Below are 21454 nucleotides of genomic sequence, written 5' to 3'. Positions count from 1 at the left end.
TAAAATAGAGTCGCATTTATGTATTCAACGAAGTTTTTCTTACAAGATAGTGTCCCAAAATTAATTGGGGGCGTCGCGACCCACTTTTCGCCTTCCCGAGGGTCAAGCGGGTTTAGAGGTATTTCCTATCGATCTAGCCGCAGACTCTCCCTAGTTTTACCTTGCGTGGCATTGGTTTACGTTTTTATGACTAGCAATTTAAATCATTATTAGAGGTCGCCACTAGCTTCTTAAGGTCGGCTAGAAATCAATCAAGATACAAAAGTGTTATCTCAATTCCCACACAACTAGCGCATCTAGGTTTGGAGACTTGCTTACACTAATTAGCTAATTAACGTCCTTTCGGTACCTAACCAATTAATGTTTCCTAAGGCGACCACACATTATGCTTATCATTCAAAGCCTATAGGTATCTAACTATGCTAGATGATTATGCATAATGGTTCTTCATCATTTTCGTGCAATTATCTACTTAATGCTTATCCTCATTCTAGGAAAGCAATTTAACAGGTAATTTTATCGAAATAAAGAGCTGTAATTAAATATGCAAGTATTTAAATCAACATGCTAACCAATCAATATAGGTTACAATCCCAAATAATCAAACTTAAGACATGATCGGGTGTATAACAAATCAAATCGAAATGGACATCGGTCATCCTCCATCATGAAATAAAGGCCTAAATTAGACTAAAAATACGGTAAAAAAACATTTTTTGAATTTTCCAAATTTTTTGGAATTTTTTCTGATTTTTTTTTTATGATTTTTAAAACATTTTTTTTATTTAAAAAGGCCAAAACTACGCGGCCTCGAGCAACGCCGTCCCAGGCGTTGCGCATGAACAGTGGAACGGTGTCGTTCCACTGGGGCCTTGATTTTCGCTTCGTTGGCTTTTCACCGAGCACCTTGCCTGCACCAAAACGCCCGGAACTAGCCTCCGGGGGGAATTTTATGGCCTTCAACCTTGGACCTCGAGGAGAAATATGGCAAACTCGCACAAATATGGGTATTAATACATGCAGTGAATAATATCAACTAAGAAAGAGCGATTAAAACATCCCAAATCATGACGAAAGTTCACCTCAAATTCACGGGTCTGAGCTGTTCCGGGAAAACAAGGTTTGAAAACCAGTCTTCGGAAGCATTTTCACGGCCCCTCATCTCGCATCTCGAACGCAATAAACATTAAAATCATGCATTGGGTTGTACTACGACATGTCGAGAATGACAGTAACCAAACAAGGACGACCAAAACACGCAAAATCACAACAAAAATCCTCCTCGAAGTCGCGGGTCTGAGCTGTTCTGGAATCTGGGTTCGAACCCAGGTTGAGCAAACGGGTTGCGTGCCCAGATTCAACTCACGATCTTTCTCACGTGTAGGCCATACAGGAAAAACCACTCAATCTATATGAAATTAAGTTACACAAGGTTTCAAAAACAATTAATGGCTCGAGAAATGATCAAATGCACGCCTCACAAACGTATCACGAAATAGCCTATATGCAAGACCTTCACTCGGCCCAAACGAAAAATGAGGACTTGGCTGCTCACAAAGGGTCAAAACCCCACCTGCTCGGCGCTCACGGGGAAGAACGATGGCGAGGCGACGGTGGAAAATGGTAGGTCGAGCCTCCCTCGAGGTCCACCAAGCTTTCTTTCGCTCTTAAACTCACCCAACTCACCACAAGAACCCCTCCATTTTCCTTCGCGACCAACTTTTTCTTTGTTTTTTACACTTATTACATGTCCAAACGATGGCTAAGATCACCCCTTAGATGACCTAAAATTAGGTCAATTTTTTATTATGCTCGAAATGCAAAAATGACTCGATCAAAGTGAAATTAATCCAAACTTAGGCTAGCTTCACCCTTTTATCTCGATGAAAATAGTAAGTGATATCTAGGAAGTACCGACACTCTCGGGGAGCCTCCATGTCGTTTCTAATACTCTTCGACACTCTGACACTCTTCGACATGTGATCGACACATGATCAGTGCTCCACACACGTCAGCAACACGATAGTTTAGCATTCTAACATGCCATTTCGATACTCGCGGGGTCAATTTTAAATATTTTCAATAAATTTTGGGTCAAAATGTAAATTTATCAAAAATCTATATAAGTAAGTTATATGCCCATCCACCCCCAAAAAGTAATATACCCAGCTAGCCAAAAAAAAAACTAATCGTGAATCCTAACAGAAGAAAAAGAAGAAACTTACCGCTAATATACATACATACATACATACATACATACATACACGATAATTTTCATACACATTTAATTTACCACGTGTCAACATTCTTTATTTTTTGAGAATAACTTGTTGTGTCGCGTGTTACGTGTTCGTGTTGGTGCTACTTAGAGTGATATCACATTGCCTAATCAAATTTGGTTACAAATTGACGTGTAGTAAGCGACTTGAAATTAAAAAAAAAAAAATTAGAAGTCTGTCGACCAATGGCAAGCTATGAAAGTTCCATGTATTAATGACACTTTAATAAAAGCTTCAAAATTGAGATGGCTCGCCAACTCACTTGTCCAACTCTCTCTACTCCTTAATGTTTCTTTGGGCTCAATGCCCACAAAATCTCAAACTTCAACATATGTCTCAATTATATTCAAAAAAATTATCTCCTAAAAAATTCCCAATTTTTACTTTTGTCCAATCTATCGGCCTAATACCCCAAAAAATCAACTTTAACATTTGTCCCAATTATTTCCTAAACTTTTTTGTCTCATAAAAAATCTTAACTTTTACTTTTGTTCCAATTCTACTACTGATAATCTTCCATCTATAATCACTGTTAGTTAATTCTATGTAGCATTTTCAAGTTATTTATGAATTACACATCAGCAAAGCCGACATTAAAAGAACCCCCGACCTCTCTTCTATTGTCCGCTTTCTCTACACATTGTCGGGGAGATATAGATCCACTACAGACGAAACGTTTCAAATTCTTTCTAGCACTCAATAGCCCAAAGAACGACTAGACGTTGAAATCTGATTATTTGAATAAACGATCTCACATCTCACAATCCTCGATATTCGATGTTTCCGAATTTCGAATATTCATTAGTAAGTTCGGCGATAATATTCGAGCCACGTAGGATAAACTAAAGGTGTTTATGGTCTTAAGGTTGATGGTGGTAGAATTGAGACAAAAGTAAAAATTGATGATTTTATATGAGACAAAAAAAATCGATATAATTGAGACAAATGCTAAAGTTGAGATTTTTTAGGGTATTGGCTGGTAAAATTGGAATAAAAGTAAAAGTATGGGATTTTTCATTAGACAAAAAAAATTAGATATAACTGGAACATATGCTATAGTTTGAGGATTTTTTTTGGGTATTAGGCCGTTTCTTTGCAAAACTTTGTCCATTCACCATTTTTTTTTTTTCAAAAGGAGAAATCTCCATTAGAAAGCCATGGAAACTTCTATCCCATTGGCTTCATAAGGATCAACATGAAAACTCCATCCCTATTAGGCTTCATTTTTTATCGTTTTACAAAACTTCTACAAGGGGGTTTCATAACGTTTACCTCTATGACGCGCTCGATCTTCGCACATCTCTACAACGCTCAACCTTCACAATGAACCAGAGTGGAATGCTTAACTTTGACACCTCTCTGCTTTGCTCAACCTTCACAATGAAACGGAGTCAACTCTTTGAAATCTCCCTCGAGCATATGGGGTAGAAGTTTCATAAAATGACCAAAGGCGAAGCCCGTTAGAGGTGGAGTTTTCATGTTGATCCTTATGAAGCCGATGGGTAGAAGTTTCCATGGTTTTTTTGTAATGGAGATTTCTCCTTTTGAAATAAAAATTGGTGTAAAGTAAAATGAAAGGACAAAGTCTTGCAAAGGAACGTAAAAGAGTGGAGAGAGTAAGACAAGTGAGTTGGCGTGCCATTTCAATCTTGAAACATTTCTTGAAGCTGCTAATGTCATTAGTTAATGGGACTTCTATAACCTGTCATCGGCTGATAGACTTCTGATATATTTTCGTGCAATTCCAACTCACTTGCCATGTGTCAATTCATAATCGGATCTGACTAGGCGTGCCACATCAGCAACTAACGTGGTAGTGTGTCACCTTTGCAATTTTTTTCTCTATGTTCCTCGCCACTTTGATATTCCTCTTTCTAGGAAATTGGAAAGTTCATGTTTCGGTGCTAAGGCATCTTACGTTATCCATGGCTCTTCATGTCCTCATGATTCAAGGCTCAGGCACATCAAGGGTTTGGAACTGGCTATGATTCATCCACAGTGGAGGCTTGATACAAGAAGATTCGTTTGCAGAGTCACTTCTTAGTAGAACGGCCTCTTTGCAAACAAGAAGTCGGTCGCAAGCCGATCAAGTAAACTCTCAGTGCAAGTGATTTTCACATTTTTGAATGGATACTTGCATCGCGCAAATGTCGTCCATCCAGTTCAAAGGCTACAGGAGGACCAAGACGTGTTTCTCCGACATATGAGATCATCGAAAATGGGCGGAAGTGTGGTAAATCTAGAGGTCATGTTCATAACAGGCGCACATGCAGATTTAGAAGACAAGTTCTTGATTCTGACACTCAGTTAAAGATCATTTACGTCGATGATGATGAGATCACGAGAGGCGTGACGATTTCAAGCTCGCCATCTACAAACAATGAATTTGACCCAAACAAAAAATATATACGGATAATGATTTGCCAATTAAATTCTAAACTTTTTAATGATTTGTCATTTCAGTTATAAAACTTTCAATTCTGCCGATTTAGTCCTAAACATTTTGATGGCTTGCAATTCACTACTATAACCTTTTTGCAATTTGTTAATGTCATCCTTTCAGCTAATTATCCAAATAATAGGTTTAGATATAATTGGAAAAACTTCAAAAGGATTAGACTAAATGGACGCAAAAAGAAAAGGCGAATGTGTAGGCTCCATACTTTTGTGGTCAAATGATTCTTGAATTATTATAGCTAGGGTTTGACAGGCTCTTGAGGTGGGGCACTTCTGTAGGTTCTTGGATGATTCCACTTGCTTTACCTTTGTCAATTGTTAAAAAAAAAACAATTGGACAGTGATTATTAGGGCATGCGACTCTCTTTTGCTTGGTCCTCTTGAATTGGAGTTTCCACTCTTGTTGTGGTCCAATTGCTTTTCTGGTTTATTTATTTTGATTTTTCTTTTGGCGGCAGATCAAGAGAGAAATTTTAATTTTATTTGTTGAAGATTTTTTAAGTCCTTGTAGTCATTGCCCCCTCTAGTATCTGTCTAGCTAGCTCACTAGTAATAATGCTTTTGGGCCGGGTCCATTATTTTTTTTTAATGGAACAATTGGATAAGCTAGTAATAATTCTAATCCTGAATTGACACATCATGGAAGCTGACATGGTAACTCAACAAGCACGGGTAGCCCTCACGAAATTGATTTTTTTTTCAAACAGAATAATTAGAACTGATTTTCAATTACATTCTAGATGTGAAATGTTAATAGAACAAACACAAATATAAAACAAAAAATGACATTTTTACAAAGAAAACTAAAATCAAATGAAAATTTAACAACCAAAACAAAGTTTAACACGACAATAATGATGGCGATGATGATAACAATCATAATAATACTAATTAGCAACTACTCAGAAATAAGGAAAAACTACCAACGTCATTTTTCATCTCAAGATCAACCAACATAAGGGAGAGAACCGAAAAATGAGTTAACCTTCTACTATATATATACATTTATGGAGTTTTTTCCCTTCTAATTAATTTTTTTTCGTTTTTTTCTGGAACCTCACTTTTTGTTTGATGCAGTTAATATTTCTAGTTGTTTATTATTATTGTTGTTGTTGTTGTTGTTGGTGGTGGTGGTGGTGGTGGTGGTGGTGGTGTTCTTGTTGCTGTGACTGTTATTATTGATTATTACAATTTACCTTGACATTTATTTTGTACTCTCTGTAATTTATTTTCTATTTTGTAAGTTGTGATCAAAGTGAAGTGAATGACCAACTTCTGAGCCCCGTGCCAAGATGATGATGAACAATACCTCAAATACAGGTCAGTAAGCAAGGGGTACTTATTGATGACGTGAGCTTGCCACTTTGGACAATTAATGATTCCAGATTAACATAGCCAGATTTGAGACTCAAGTGAAAGTTAGTAATTTTTTATGAGAAATTGAAAAAGTTCTGGTATGAATTGGCACTAGACCCAAAATTCATGAGTTTTTAGGAAATTAGCCTCACAATAAATATGAAATGCCAAGGAAGCAAGTACGTGAAAATCAAATTTTTTGAGAAGAGCGCATTATACTGATCAGACGTGTGCCATCAGGCAAAACTTATGACATGGTAACAAGCGCTACCAACCTACCAAGCGAGCATGAGAGCGAATATTCTCACCACCTTGACTTTTAATGTAGACTTATAGTAGAACAAAAGCGCATGAACCTCATCTTTATCAATATCTTTACAACTATTTAGACTATTTATCATTTGAGATCACACACTTGAAAATTCTCTCTTTTGATTCATGTTTGAAAAACGCATAAAGAGATAGATATTTCGTGATGACAAGTTAATAAGCTAATGTTTATTGGTCAGCGTCACATACCTATGACGTATGTCTTGTCACTTGGCAACAATAAAAGCCAAACCAAGTGCCAACATTATATCAGCAATCAAGAAAACAATGGTAGGTTCTCTTATTTACATGATTGTGTGAATACCCTCAACTTTGGTAATGTTGCCAAGGCATTTCTTGTGGGTCAATCACATGATGCAGAACATCGTATAGTTTTTAAATGAGCCAACTATTGAATGTTTCTAACCCAAGATATTTTACTTCAAAATTTCTCATTCATTTAGCAAACAAATTTCAGAATTTGATCCCGGATGCATATGATACATCCTTAAGTAACTATTTGGACATCGTACATGTCATTTTCTGATTATCACCTAACTGATGCTAGGATATTAAGACTGCTCTACAAAATTGATATAAAAAGTGATTTAGCAGACTACGATCGAGCAGTTAAGCAAATGTATCATCTTCAACATCTAATAATTTCAATTTATCACATCAGCTATTATACCAACTTTGTTACTCAGAGTTAGTAAAAACAGCATGGCTCTTGTCAATTATATTGCATTCAATTTCGTTATTTCATGAACAATCAACAGTTTGGCAAGAGTCTTTTGTTTGAAAAGCATGATACACTGAAAGTCTTACAAATATGCAAATGTATTGCATGTCAATTTCACGTAGTATATAATTTTTCCATAATTGTACACTTTGTATCATAGTTATTCTATTATACACCAACGTTTCAAGCGAAATGATGGTTAAACTTGTAAAATAAACAAAGATAAAGGATAAAGGTCAAATTAGAATAATTCTTCACGAGCCTTGCATGGCTGGTCTATCTTGAACCGGATGGAGAAGACAGAATACACAAGTACTAGGGTAACACCACTGAAGGGGGAAGTTAGTATATAGTTCGAGATTTTATATATATATCAACGTCGGCATAACTATTGATGATGTGAGTCGCTTAAACTGAGTTTATGTAATAATTTTTCGTTCGGGAGGAAAACCCGTCAAAAGATTGAGAAGATGGTCATGTTCCACGTGTCAAGACCCCAAACCTCTCGCAATCTCGTGGCGGCTGCCGCCGCCGCCACCGTTAACCCAGCATCCGAGCAGGCCATGCTTGTAGGGCAGTGCGGTCCTCCTCTTCATCTCCTCCGAAGCTGTTCTCTTCATCCTGTAATGCGACTCGTGAGTCGACTCAGTAGCTCTCTGACTCGAACCCGACCCTGGACGATCCGCGATCCCTCCCGGCTTAAAACCAGGCGAGTACTTCCTGAACGGGTCCTTGCTCGTGCCCCGGCCCTCTGATGCGCTTCGGAACAATAACAGGTCTTTGAAACTCCATTTTCTCCGATCGCCCTTCGAGAAGGATATCAGAGATGAAAAGTAGGTGGAGGAAGAAGAAAAAGAACCAGAAGGCGACGAGGACGACAGCGGCAGCAGATTCTTGTGGATGTTCAGTACTGAGTTCTCCTCGTCCTCATCGTCTCGCTCGAGCAAAATGTCGGATATTCTCAGGGGCGAGAGAGATCTCGTCCCCTTACGACCGAAACTGGGAGACGAGGAAGAAGATGACGATGGTCGCACGTTTCTCTCTCGACCGCGCTCTCTCCCTTTCTCTGGATAACACGGCGTACCAAACTCTTCTACTCGACTGATCTGGCCAGGTTCGAGTGGCTTGCCTCCGGCAGTATCATCATCTCGTGACTCAGCCGATGACTGAGGAGGTGACGATTTCAAGGGTCTGATTTTGCCACCATGGAAGATCTCGTCGGCAGACGCGGCAGAGCTCTCGCAGGAACACCCGCCGAGATCGAACACGAAGTCTTCGCCACCGTCGTCATTGACGGCACGACCATCCTCTCTCTTCGTGTGGATCACGGTCGGCAGGGCGTTCTCCCATGCAAAGGCTATGGAGAACCGCGGGTCGTCATTCCAAGAGCGCTCGACTTCGTCCTCGTCCGAGACGAGGGAGATCTCGTGGAATTCCTCGCAAACACGGAGATCGAAATCGGAGCGACTCCGCCAAGCTGTCGTCAGAGGACGAGCTGTGCATGGATTGAAGAAGTTGCAGAAGGCTTGAGGGCTCGAAGGAGCAGTGATGTATGGGGTGGAGGTCGCGCTGTCCAAGCTCAAGTCCATGGAGGGGGCCGCCGAGACCACCTCCATGACTAGACCGTCTGAACGCAGAGATTCGCTAGAATGGAGAGGAGACGAAGAGGCTTTGGGATTTGTAGACGGTGTAAAGCTCATGATTCATATTTGTGCGGGGTAATGATTAGTATGGCCACCAATTAACTTTTGTAAGCTGGAGGAGTACGGTTGGATTTCTTATTGACAGAAGAAAAGGACGATTAGGTTAACTATTATTTCCTTTTCTATTGCATGATTATGTTTCCACAATATATATATATATATATATATATATATGAGTCGGATAATCTGACATTACTATTATTATTTATGATCCCACGATTTTTCAATTAATGAGCATTTTATGCAAAATATGCAATGATGGTGTGTGGATCTATGATAAAAAAATAACGGACATTACTGTCGGACTATCATGAAAGCATTTCTCCGACATATACATAGTGTTTAATTTCCGTTCCGTTCCATTCCATGTTGGACAAAATTTTCTAAAGGAGAATTGTCCAAAAAGTCCTTAACCAATTATATGACGGTCAATTCAACCTTAAATTTTTCAATTATATTATGTTATTTTAGTCCTAAACATTATGCTAACTTGTCAATTTAGTCATACACCATTTAATGATTTTTCACTTTAATCCTTTTGACCAATTTTGACAGAAAGTCACCGACGTGGGTAATTTTTTTTTTTTTTTTTCTCATTTTTTTATAATTTTTTTCCTTTCCTTCTTCCTCTAGGATGTTGCTCGGCGAAGGCCGAGGTTGGCCTTGCCTAACAAGGCCAGCAAGGCCGACTAGGCCAAGTGACGGCAAGGTCGATAGTGGTTGGACGAGGCCAACCTTTGAAAATGCTAGTAATGTGTTAATGTTAGATATTTTGTCGAGCATGTTAGTAATGAAGATTAGTTTGTGTCGTCGCACGTGAATATGTTAGGATTTCCTTCGATTTTCAGTGAGTAGAACGATTGTTTCTAAAGTTGTTGGTAATCGTAGTCGATGTTCCACTCAAAACAAAAACCTTTAGACTGTATTTTCGGCGTATAACGTTAACTTTCACGAGTAAAAACCATGTAACTTTTCATTCAACTTGGTTACTGCACATTAAATCACTAGAAATAAGTTTGTAACTGTCCTTAATTTATTGTGAGATTAATAGTCTTTTTTGGGCCATAGAAAAATAAATAACAAATAAATAAAATTGCAGCATGTTTGATATAAACCGCCTATTTTGTATGCATCATCGCCCAAAAATTATCATGCTAGAAAAGCCCATAAATCAATCACAAATCACCAGAAATGGATAATCAAATTGGAATTCTCTCGTGACTTTACTTTTTGTATAGAAAAATTGCATTAATGGTCCTAAACTTTAACTCCATATACAATCAACCCCTAAATCTTTAAAAATTGCATTAATGGTCATAAATTTATCCTAAATTAATTTTTTTAATCACAAAAAATTCAAGCTGGTACACCTGTGACAAATTTACCATAAACTAATTTTTTTTATAACAAACAACCCCAAACCGGTATACTTATAACAAATTTACCCTACATTAGTTTTCATTAAATTGGATTAATATCATGAAAAATTCTAAACTAGTACACATGTGAGAAACGGAAGGTAAAAATCTCAAACTGTTACACCCGGCAACCGTCACATGTTATCCAACACAGTAATTTGATGGTAAAATTTAAGAAAACTAATAGATCAATTTGTACAAATTTAGGATTTAGGTGGTCAAAAAATTAGTTTAGGATATATTTATCATATGTGTATCAATTTGAGATTTTTCATGGTATTAACCAAAATTGTAAACCTTATGAGATGATGCTGAGGTGGGCAGCCATCACGCGATATGGCTAACCTGCACTCCCTTCTTCTGATCAAACCTTTTGACTCCGAGACTTCGAATCCTCCATCTTTTCTCCCTTTTGAATTGCAATCTCTGTTTCCAATCAAACTTGTGTCAATGCCATGACGATTAAAGCTCGGGGCACGAATAAGCTGCTGCAAATATGCATGAGCTTTATTCAATTTGTATCTGAAACGAAAAATCGAGCTCGCTCTATTCAATCGTTTCCAAATACCAACTCGGCTGCGAAGGATTCTCCAACTTCGAGGACCAGAACGAACCCGACCATCACGGCTTCGTTCTCTCGATCTCCATCCGTCCGAGCTCACTAAGAACAAGCACGCCAACTCAAACCGGCAAAATCAAATTCGACATTCCTCTTCCAAGGGCAATGGTGGCAGAACTCATCAGGCATATGATTTAACCACTTTTTTTCGATTAAATTACCATTACCAGGCTTTCTTTTTTGAGTTGCTAACTTCTATTTTGTTTTTAAATATAAAAGTTTCTACTGACTTACCACTTTGAATTATCTTTTTTTTTTTTTTTGGTAACCAAGGATCTACCTCCTTTCGGCCGACAGCCTAATCGGGGGGTCGGCACCTCGGGAGAGGCAAGCCCAGGACCCCACCACCAGGACCCCCCACTTAAGAAGCTAGCAACTGCGTGATTTGAACTCGTTCCCTCGGCGATGAGGTAGTAAGGCCCAACCAACGCACCTACCCACCGGTGGGTCACTTTGAATTATCTTGCTTACCACGCTTTTCGTAAAAGTAATTTAACTATTAGTTTTAAGTTTACAACATTTATTTGAATTAGGTATTAACGTTTATTTCAACTTTTCTTTTTCATATTACCCACTTCTCTTTTTTCTTAAAAAGAACGATTTTTCTTATATTTTTATCAACTTTTTTTTATTTACTTTTCGTATCAATGCCTTATATATCTTTCTTCCACAACTTTTTCAAACGCCATATCATGTTTGGGCTTAGTTGCTTAAAGCTCTACAACTTCATGAAGATTCTTGAATAATATGATATCTAAAAGATTAGGCAACAATCAAAGAAGTCCAACTTAGTTTGGCTTGTTATGAAATACATGAATGAATATTCATTATATTCATGTATCTATTATGGTACATTTGTATCTTACATTCTATGTACATCTCCATATCCAATGAATGTTCATCTCCCTATCCAACGTATGTATTAATGATAAGTACATCCTTGTTCTCCTATAAATAGGAGCTTAGTTTTGTCATTAGTATGTGTGTCAGAATAAGAAATATCTCTATTGGCTTTCTCTACTCTCTCCGTTTTCTCTCTATTGCATACTTGCAACATAATATTTTACAACACGTTATCAGCATGAAGATCTACCGACCGAGTGAATAACTTTTGCAAGGTAAGTATTTTTTTTTTCGAGTAAGTGTTCTTTTTTTTTTTCTTTAATCGACATATACTTCATCATCTTCTATCAATTCTTCATTTTTGGCCTGAAGCCAATTTCAAATCTAAAAGTATCCTTCTACTCCCGAAGTGGCGGTGGATATTTGGAAAATCCTTCTAATTAATTTAAGGATTCATTCTAGTACATAATTATGGCAAATATTGAAAAGCCCAAATTTCGCATCCTGGAAGTGAGTGGAAGCAATTATCTATCATGGTGCCTTGACATGGAAATGCACCTCCAAGGGCAAGGTCTTGCTAATGCAATTACCGAAGACGGAACCTCAAATGCAAAAGATAAAGCAAATGCACTGATTTTATCCATCGTCATTTGCATGAGAACCTGCAGACTCAATATTTATCCGTTCGAGACCCTCGGACCCCGTAGAAGAGGTTGAAGGATAGGTATGACCATACCAAGACTGTTATCCTCCCTCAAGCACAATATGACTGGCAAAATCTCGGATCGCAAGATTTTAAATCAATGTCTAACTATAACTCTGCTTTATTTGATATTGTTTCTCGGCTTGAGTTGTGCGGTGTCGGGCTTACTGATGCGTAACCGTTAGAAAAAACTTTCTCCACCTTCCATGCTTCGAATATTGTATTGCAACAAGAATATCGGCGGCGTCAATTTGCCACATACTCTGAACTAATTTCTATGCTTCTCACCGCTGAGCAAACTAATGAATTGTTGCTCAAAAATCATGATCTTAGACTTGTTGGCTCAAAAGCATTGCCTGAAGCACATGCTAACTTTGAGAAACATACTGGCCATTTTAAGGGCTATAAGCGCGAGCAAGAACATATTCCTCGAAGGGGTGGCAGGAAATTTAATCGCCCTAGGAAATATAACTTTGGGCCAAATCATGACAAAGAAAAGAAGCTAAAGAGGGTGACTAATGAAAGTATTTGCCATCGTTGTGGCATGATCAGGCCTTGGTCACGTACTTGTCGTACGCCAAAGCATTTTGTTGATCTATACTAGGCATCTTTAAAAAATATGGGCAAGCATGGTGAATCTCATGCCATTGAAATTAATCCTACTGCCATAACCACTGTTGAGGCCAACAATATTTCTATTGGTGGGACTTCTCTTGCTCTCGAAGCAGCAAATGCATCCCTAGATGTCTTTGATTTCTTTGAGGATTTCTAATCACTTTAATGAGGCATCGGATTGGTGGATGACAACTTAACCTTCGAATTTTATGATTCTAATAATTTTGTTTTTCTAATGGCTTTTCTTTAAATGTATTACCTTTTATTGTTCTCTAATATGATTATGTAATGAAATTCTTATGAAGCTTATATACTTTTTTGATCCTATTACTAATATGCAAATTTTATGATACTTAACACCTGAAGTTGTCAATATAAGTACAAATGGAAAATACTGAGAAAAAGGAAGATGTTTGTTTGCTTGATAGTGCATCAACACACACTATATTTTGTAGCAGACACTTTTTCTCGAGTATGACATTGCGTAAGGTATATGTTCATACAATATCAGGTCCTGTTCGGATTATTGATGGTTTCGGGAATGCCACAATTATCTTGCCAAATGGCACCGTCCTACATATTGAAGATGCGTTTCTAAGCAGTAGATAAAAAAGGAATCTGCTCAATTTCAAAGATGTACACCGTAATGGGAATCATATTGAGACTATTTATGAGCAAAATACGGAATATATTGGCATTATCTCTTATAAGATGGGCCCGAAGACCATCCACGAGAAGCTAGAAGCTTCTCCTATAGGTTTGTATTGTGTCATGATTAAGACCGTTAAAACCTACGCTACCATGTCCTGGAAATTGATAAACCCCGATCAATTTGGACTGTGGCATGATCGCCTTGGTCACCTTGGCGCTTCAATGATGCGTAGAATAATTCAGAATACAAAAGGACACCCTTCAAAGGATACAAAAGTATTCTTGTCCAAAGATTATAATTGTGAAGCTTGTTCACAAGGAAAACTCATTACCAAAGCTTCCATAACAAAGGTTAATCTTGAATCTTCTTTATTCCTGCAAAGAATTCAGGGTGATATATGTGGACCAATACAACCACCAAGTGAACCGTTTCGATATTTTATGGTACTAGTGGACGCATCCCGTAGATGGTCTCATGTTTACCTATTATCCACGCGCAATGTCCATTTGCATGTTTACTTGCGCAGATTATAAAACTCCGAGCACAATTCCCTAATTATCCAATTATAAGCATAAGGATGGATAATGCTGGTGAATTTACATCAAAGAGTTTTGATACGTATTGTGTTTCACTCGGAATCGAGGTTGAGCACCCAGTCGCATATGTTCATACTCAAAATGGATTGGCAGAATCTTTGATTAAACGTATCCAAATCATTGGCCGCACTCTATTATTGAGAGTGAATCTCAACGATACAACATGGGGTCTTGCGGTTTTGCATGCGGCAGCATTAATCAGATTGCGCCCCACTACTAGTCTCTTACAATCTCCCCTTCAAATGGTTCTTGGTTATGAACCTGATATTTCACATTTGCGCACTTTTGGTTGTGCAGTACAAGTGCCTGTAGCACCACCAAAGAGAACAAAAATGGGTCCCCAACGCTGTTTAGGCATTTATGTTGGGTTTTGTCACGCCCCGAACCCGTCGAGCTTGTGAACATCCCATCCGGCCGTTTCTGTTTTAGATTGGCTTCCGGGATCCTTCGGCCCACAATTTCAAAAAAAAAAAAAAATCCATAAAACAGGCGGAAGCGGGTAAACATCTCCATACATCAATTCAAATGAATGACTTAGGACAAAAGTGGTATACATCATACATCCGTATATTACACTTCAATTGATAGAGCGGTCAAATACCAATGGTTTAATCTTAATCCATAAAATCCAACATAATCCATAAGGCCACAAAATATCTTATATTCATTCGACCCACATATTTCTCGAATGCTAATCTTTAGTAGACTTTATGTTCCATCGCTTGATACCTGAAAAATAGGTCCCACGACGGGGTGAGATTTACATCTCAACAAGCTCACCCTAAACCTAGACTAGGCCGTTAGTACCTCCAAACAACTTCTCAAATCAAAGACGTCCGAAGACGTCCATAAAACCAGTGTAAACAGGATGCGGGCGCAAGCATAGGCATTGGCAATCAAACAATTACAACAACCAGGCATTCAATATTTCAAACCAAGCTCCACATACTAGCACGATAATCTCATTTCTCGATACGAGGCCCGCGTAATAACGCATCGGGCTATATTATAACATTCCACGTTAGTCCACCGACATCATACAAGTTCATAACATTGAGCCTCGGACCTTTATAGAACACGGCTATATATATATATATATATATATATATATATATATATATATATATATCGAGGTCTCAAACACAAAGGAATACGACCCACAAATCTCGGTCTCGGACACATAGGAACACGACCGGATTAAGTCTCGGACAATTAGTCAAACACGACTCACTTTGGTCTCGGACGACTTAATTGAACACGACTTTCATACTTCTCGGTCTCGGACAATCGGACGAATACGACTCACTTTGGCCTCACACGACTTGATTGAATACGACCCACATACCGAACCCCGCGTAATAATGCCTCGGGGTATAACATGGTCTCTTATACACATTGACCCCGCGTCATAACGCCTCAGGGTATAACTGTCATTCTCGGACCCGCGTTAATACGCCTCGGGTCATTTAAAATCACAGCGCACTCTAGCCATTCAAAAGCACAGGACACAACATGGCAGATTATCAAGTCGGTCAATCTCATGCCAATACAAGTATAAATCATGCACAATAGCTAATCGAGACCAACACAATCGCATAGTCAATCGAGGCTACATATACGTTGAATATCCATACCACAATTGCAGCCACATAAGTCACAAATTCATCTCAATTCAGCCAAGCATAAACTCGATTCCTATGATCACAATCAACGTTACTTCATATGAACACGATTTGACTAGCAAAAATCATCATTTGAAGCTCAAACTTGTCTCTTAGTACCCTAACTTCCTAGTAAAGGTTTAGAGGTCACTTACCTATCCAAACAAGCTAGCCACAACCTTCAATTCAAGCGTCCAAGTTTCGAATCAAATCTGTCCAAAACAGGGTAGATTACCATTTAGGCTCAATCACGCCGTCTAGCCACAAAATTACCTCTAATCATCAATCCATTTCACACACTCCTCCATAACACATCAATATATGTCATAACATGTCTAAAAGGCAAATTCAAGACAAGGCGACACCCAATTCAACCTTGAACAGAGCAGGTCAGTGCAGTCCACAAGCAGGGCAAAACCGGTTCTGCTCTAATCCATACCAATCAGTCCATAGCTTCACTCTAAGATTCAATTTAATGCAAAACCAACTTGCCACAGCCTTATTCTATATGTCTAATATGTTCACCGAAAATTTGAAGCCAATATAACATCTCTAAGACCCCCAATCAATCCAATTCCCTCAGGTGCACAGGCGGTCAGAATCTACCTCCCAGAATCACCTCAAATCAGCCATGAATACTCCTCAAATTTCATATAAAATTACAACCCTAACTCATCCATCTCAAGTACTATGAGTCAAGAGAGTCTCACCGAAATTTTGGAGCCATTTGAAGTCTTGAAGCCCACGAAACAGCTCCTCCCCCAAAACCGGTCAGATTCTGCCTCAATCTGACCTTTGCCCATTCAAACAGACCTACCGAAAAAAATACCGGGCCAAATCGAGATTATAATATGTTCCTGGAAAGCTAATACAATAAGCTTTCATATGGAGGTAATCTTACCTCAAAACGACATTGGACGAAGGAGATATGGCCGGAACAGTGAAGGCCATCGGGCTGGTCGGGCGAGCAGGTTCTGCTCGTGAAGAAAAAGGAAGAAGGGGAAGAAGGAAACGTGGAGAGGGAGAGAGAAAGTGGTCAGCTGATCCAAGGAGAGAGAGAGAGACTTATCCTCCAATTTTGCTTGGTCAAGAAGTGAATAGTGGTCAAATGGGTCAAAGATGATAATTATCCACAAATTAATATTGGCCTTATCTCCAAAAATATCTTCTAAATCATTGACCTCCATTGACCATCTTCTCCTCACATTTTCAGCAGCCATGGAGGAGAGCTAAATGACCAAAATGCCCTTTTAAATAACTTAAGGTAAGGTTAAGGCTTGAGAGACAAAATGGTAATTTTACACTTTTCGTCCGAAATTTCGATTTTCTTTCCAAATCAAATTACCATTGATGAGACGACGTCCAATTCATACCCAATGTTAGAATTTTTCATTTCCATGCTTCCAATTTCGAGATTCCAACGCAAGTCAATAGTCTCAAGGGGTCGGAATTCAGAATGTCACAGGTTTAATTCACCTTCCATTATTAGGTTCCTGGAACCAACTATCGGTGATCTTTTTAACGCCCGATTCGCAGATTGTCATTTTGATGAGGCAGTGTTCCCATTAATTGGGATACCTACAACTTCCATGGCTGCAAAGCAGAAACCGATTAAGGTTATCTTCCGGAATGAAAAGAATTTATTTCAATTAGACCCAAGAACTCCCGAGTGTGAAAACGAGGTGCAGCACATAATCCATTTACAAGCTATAGCCAATAGACTTCCTAACGCCTTTAATGATACTGCTAAGGTAACGAAGTCTCATATTCCAGCTGCAAATACTCCAGCTAGAATAGTTGTTCTTGAAGGACAACCTAAAATGGATCAAAATCCACCACACTTGAAGTGTGGTAGACCAATAGGATCAAAAGATACTGTTCCTTGAAAACGAAGGGGAAAGAATCGGGAATCCGCTCCAGAAAAGCCTAGTGTTGTGCTCACTCCCAAGGAGCTTGTTGCTCCCGAAGAGGCACAAACCCATAAAAAAATCATCAACCCTCGGAATACCGAGAATTCCATTACATATTGTAATGAGATTTGGGATCGAAATGAAATCATTATTGATGATGTTTTCGCATTCTCGCTTGCTCACAAAATTGTGGATGATGATTGTGAGCCACAATCTATTATTGAATGCCATCAAATGCAAGATTGGCCTAAGTGGGAGGAAGCAATTAAGGCTGAATTAGCTTCTCTAACTAAACGAGAGGTTTTCGGACTCGTAACTCGAACTCCCGATAATGTAAAACCCGTTGGATATAAATGGGTATTTATCCGGAAACGAAATGAGAAAAACAAGGTTGTCGGGTATAAAGCTCGACTCGTTGCCCAAGGATTTTCCCAAAGACTTGGGTTTGATTATGATGAGACATATTCACTTGTGATGGATATGATTACATTTCGTTTTCTAATTAGCCTAGTAGTCTCCGAAAGATTGGAAATACGTCTTATGGACATTGTGACGGCATATCTATATGGCTCATTAGACTCTGAAATTTATATGAAAATTCCCGAGGGATTCAAAATACATGATACGTGCACTCCCCGCAACTTATTCTCAATAAAGTTGCAAAGATCTTTGTACGGGTTAACACAATCCGGTCGCATGTGGTATCAACGCCTAAGTGAGTACTTACTCAAGGAAGGGTACAAAAATGATCCTATCTGCCCATGCGTGTTTATTAAAAAATCAGAAACCGGATTTGCTATTGTAGCAGTTTATGTTGATGATATGAATTTAATTGGAACTCTAGAAGAGTTATCTAAAACTGCTGAATATTTGAAAAGGGAGTTTGAAGTCAAAGACTTTGGTAAAACCAAACTTTGTCTTGGTCTAGAGCTTGAGCATAAAGCAAATGGAATAATTGTCCATCAATCATCATATGTTGCAAGAATACTTAAACGCTTTAACATGGACAAGGCTCACCCATTAAGCACCCCTATGGTTGTAAGGTCTCTAAATCCCCAAAAGGATCGGTTTCGTCCTAGAGGATTTGATGAAGAGATATTTGGTTCCGAAGTACCATATCTTAATGCTATTGGGGCTTTGATGTACTTGGCACGGTATACGAGACCAGATATCGCTTTTGCAGTGAATTTATTGGCACCTTTTAGTTCCGAGCCAACCCGGAGACACTGGAACGGAGTTAAACATATTTTTTGTTATCTCCGAGAAACCATAGATTTGGGATTATTTTATTGCAAGGATTCCACTACCTCTGGTTTAGTTGGATATGTTGATGCTGGATATAAATCCGATCCACATAAGGCTCGCTCTCAAACCGGTAATTTATTTTGTTATAATGGCACCACCATTTCTTGGCGTTCTACAAAGCAATCGCTAGTAGCTACATCTTCTAACCACTCCGAGATTATTGCTTTATATGAAGCTGGAAGATAGTGTGTTTGGTTAAGATCCGTGATAACGCGTATTCACAATTCTTGTTGTTTAACACCGGTTACAAATTCTCCTACTATAATTTATGAAGATAATGTTGCTTGTATTGCACAAGTTAGAGGAGGATACATCAAAGGAGATAGGACCAAGCATATCTCACCGAAATTTTTCTATACTCATGAACTCCAAGAAAGTCGACAAATCGATGTTAAACAGATTCAATCCATAAATAATCTTGCAAATCTTTATACCAAATCATTGCCAACGTCAACTTTTGATAAATTAGTATATGGCATTGGTATGAGACGAGTTCACAAGATGCAAGATTGAATAGCCCTAGCAGTGGCTATATGGCTCAATTGAGGAGGAGACATTATGAACTATGCATTGCACTCTTTTTTCCTTCTGACCGGTTTTTTCCCATAGGGTTTTTCCGGCTTAAGGTTTTTAACGAGGCAATTAATGCATCCATAAAAGGGAGAGATCATAAGATTTGTGCTCTGTACTCTTTTTCCCTTTTGTCCGGTTTTTGTCGTACCGGGTTTTTCCGGCTTAAGGTTTTTAATGAGGCGGTATTATTCAATGCACCTAATGAATACAATGAATATTCAAGGGGGAGTGTTATGAAATACATGAATGAATATTAATTATATTCATGTATCTATTATGGTACATTTGTATCATACATTCTATGTACATCTCCATATCCAATGAATGTTCATCTCCCTATCCAACGTATGCATTAATGATAAGTACATCCTTATTCTCCTATAAATAGGAGCTTAGTTTTATCATTCGTATGTGTGTCAGAATAAGAAATCTCTCTATTGGCTTTCTCTACTCTCTCTATTTTCTCTCTATTGCATACTTGCAACATAATATTTTACAACATGGCTTTTATTTTGCATTTCTTGGTTTTATTGTATTGAAAATCAACTTACATTCTACCATAGGCTTCATGAAACATGATCTACCTCTATATTAATGTCATAAGCAATTTTTACACTTTAAAATGAAACTGTACTTTTACGGACATAAACAATTCAAAATAAACTATAAATGACCAATTAATATGTATGTTTACAATTCTGTTACTGAACTTATTGTTTACTTAGAATAAGTAATGTATTAATTAAAAGTACTTCATTCACTTAACTGATTAATATTTGATTTTTTTTTTTTTGTAGTATGTCTAGTTATCTAATTTTTTTCATTTTTTCATTTTAACTTGATAAGATATGTCATTTTCATTTCTTATCACTTTTACTTTTACTTAATTTTTCGGTTATGAATAACACCGGGATATGCAACTTCATCACATAATCAAGTAAGTTAGACTTCAAACCACAAAAATTAATAGTTATGATCTGTTTTAAGTTGTCTGATTTTCCATTTTAATTTATTATGATGCATATTGTTTTTTTTTTCATTAATTAATTGTATTATGGTATCTAAATCTAAGTGAAATTTACTTATATTAAGTGAAACATATTCATGTCATGATGTAAGGTGTGCCTTTAGGAAAGAAAATAAGTTATAATTCAAACTACAAATAATCTACTCATCAATTAGATCTATTATTATTATTATTATTATTATTATTATTATTATTATTATTATTATTATTCACTTTTTACATTTTAGGTTAATTATAAATTAAAATGCATTCCTAAATTTCATAATCATAAATTATTTTCAAAATAAGCTACATTATCTTCCAATATATTTCATGATATTTTCTTTTCATAGGTTTTTCCAATTTTAGGCTCGATAGGAGGTAAATGTTTAGATATCACAAGTAAGCGGTTTTATTGTTGAAATGGCTGCAAAAAAAAAAAACCACGAAGAAAGACACCACTCCGTCAAGAAAACAAACACTTCGAACGAAAAATAGAAGTGGAGCTACGGTTTTTGCTGTAAAAGAAAGAAAAAGGTAGGTTCATATGGATTTGATTATTTGCTTAATTTTTTAGAGGGTATTGTAAATTAATGAATCCGTGGTGGATGAATTGTTAAGGGAAAGTAAGTCCGATAACTATAATAGAATAAGAGAAGTTGTGGCAAAACAATTTTTTATTGTGTACATCATTTCCCGGAAAAACA

At 37.7% G+C, this 21454-nt stretch overlaps 1 protein-coding gene across 1 annotated transcript; it reads right to left on the bottom strand.

Annotated features, from left to right (window-relative positions):
* Positions 1–7631: 7631 nt before the first annotated feature.
* LOC115737239 lies at positions 7632–8843 on the bottom strand. Its single transcript, XM_030669275.2, has one exon. It carries the CDS (start codon positions 8841–8843, stop codon positions 7632–7634), a length of 1212 nt encoding a protein of 403 aa, XP_030525135.2.
* Positions 8844–21454: the final 12611 nt, after the last annotated feature.

Source organism: Rhodamnia argentea, chromosome 5 (assembly GCF_020921035.1).
Source record: "Rhodamnia argentea isolate NSW1041297 chromosome 5, ASM2092103v1, whole genome shotgun sequence".
Classification (NCBI taxonomy): Eukaryota; Viridiplantae; Streptophyta; class Magnoliopsida; order Myrtales; family Myrtaceae; genus Rhodamnia; species Rhodamnia argentea.
The sequence above is the reverse complement of the archived record's forward strand: the minus strand, read 5'-3'. Positions and strand labels throughout refer to the sequence as shown.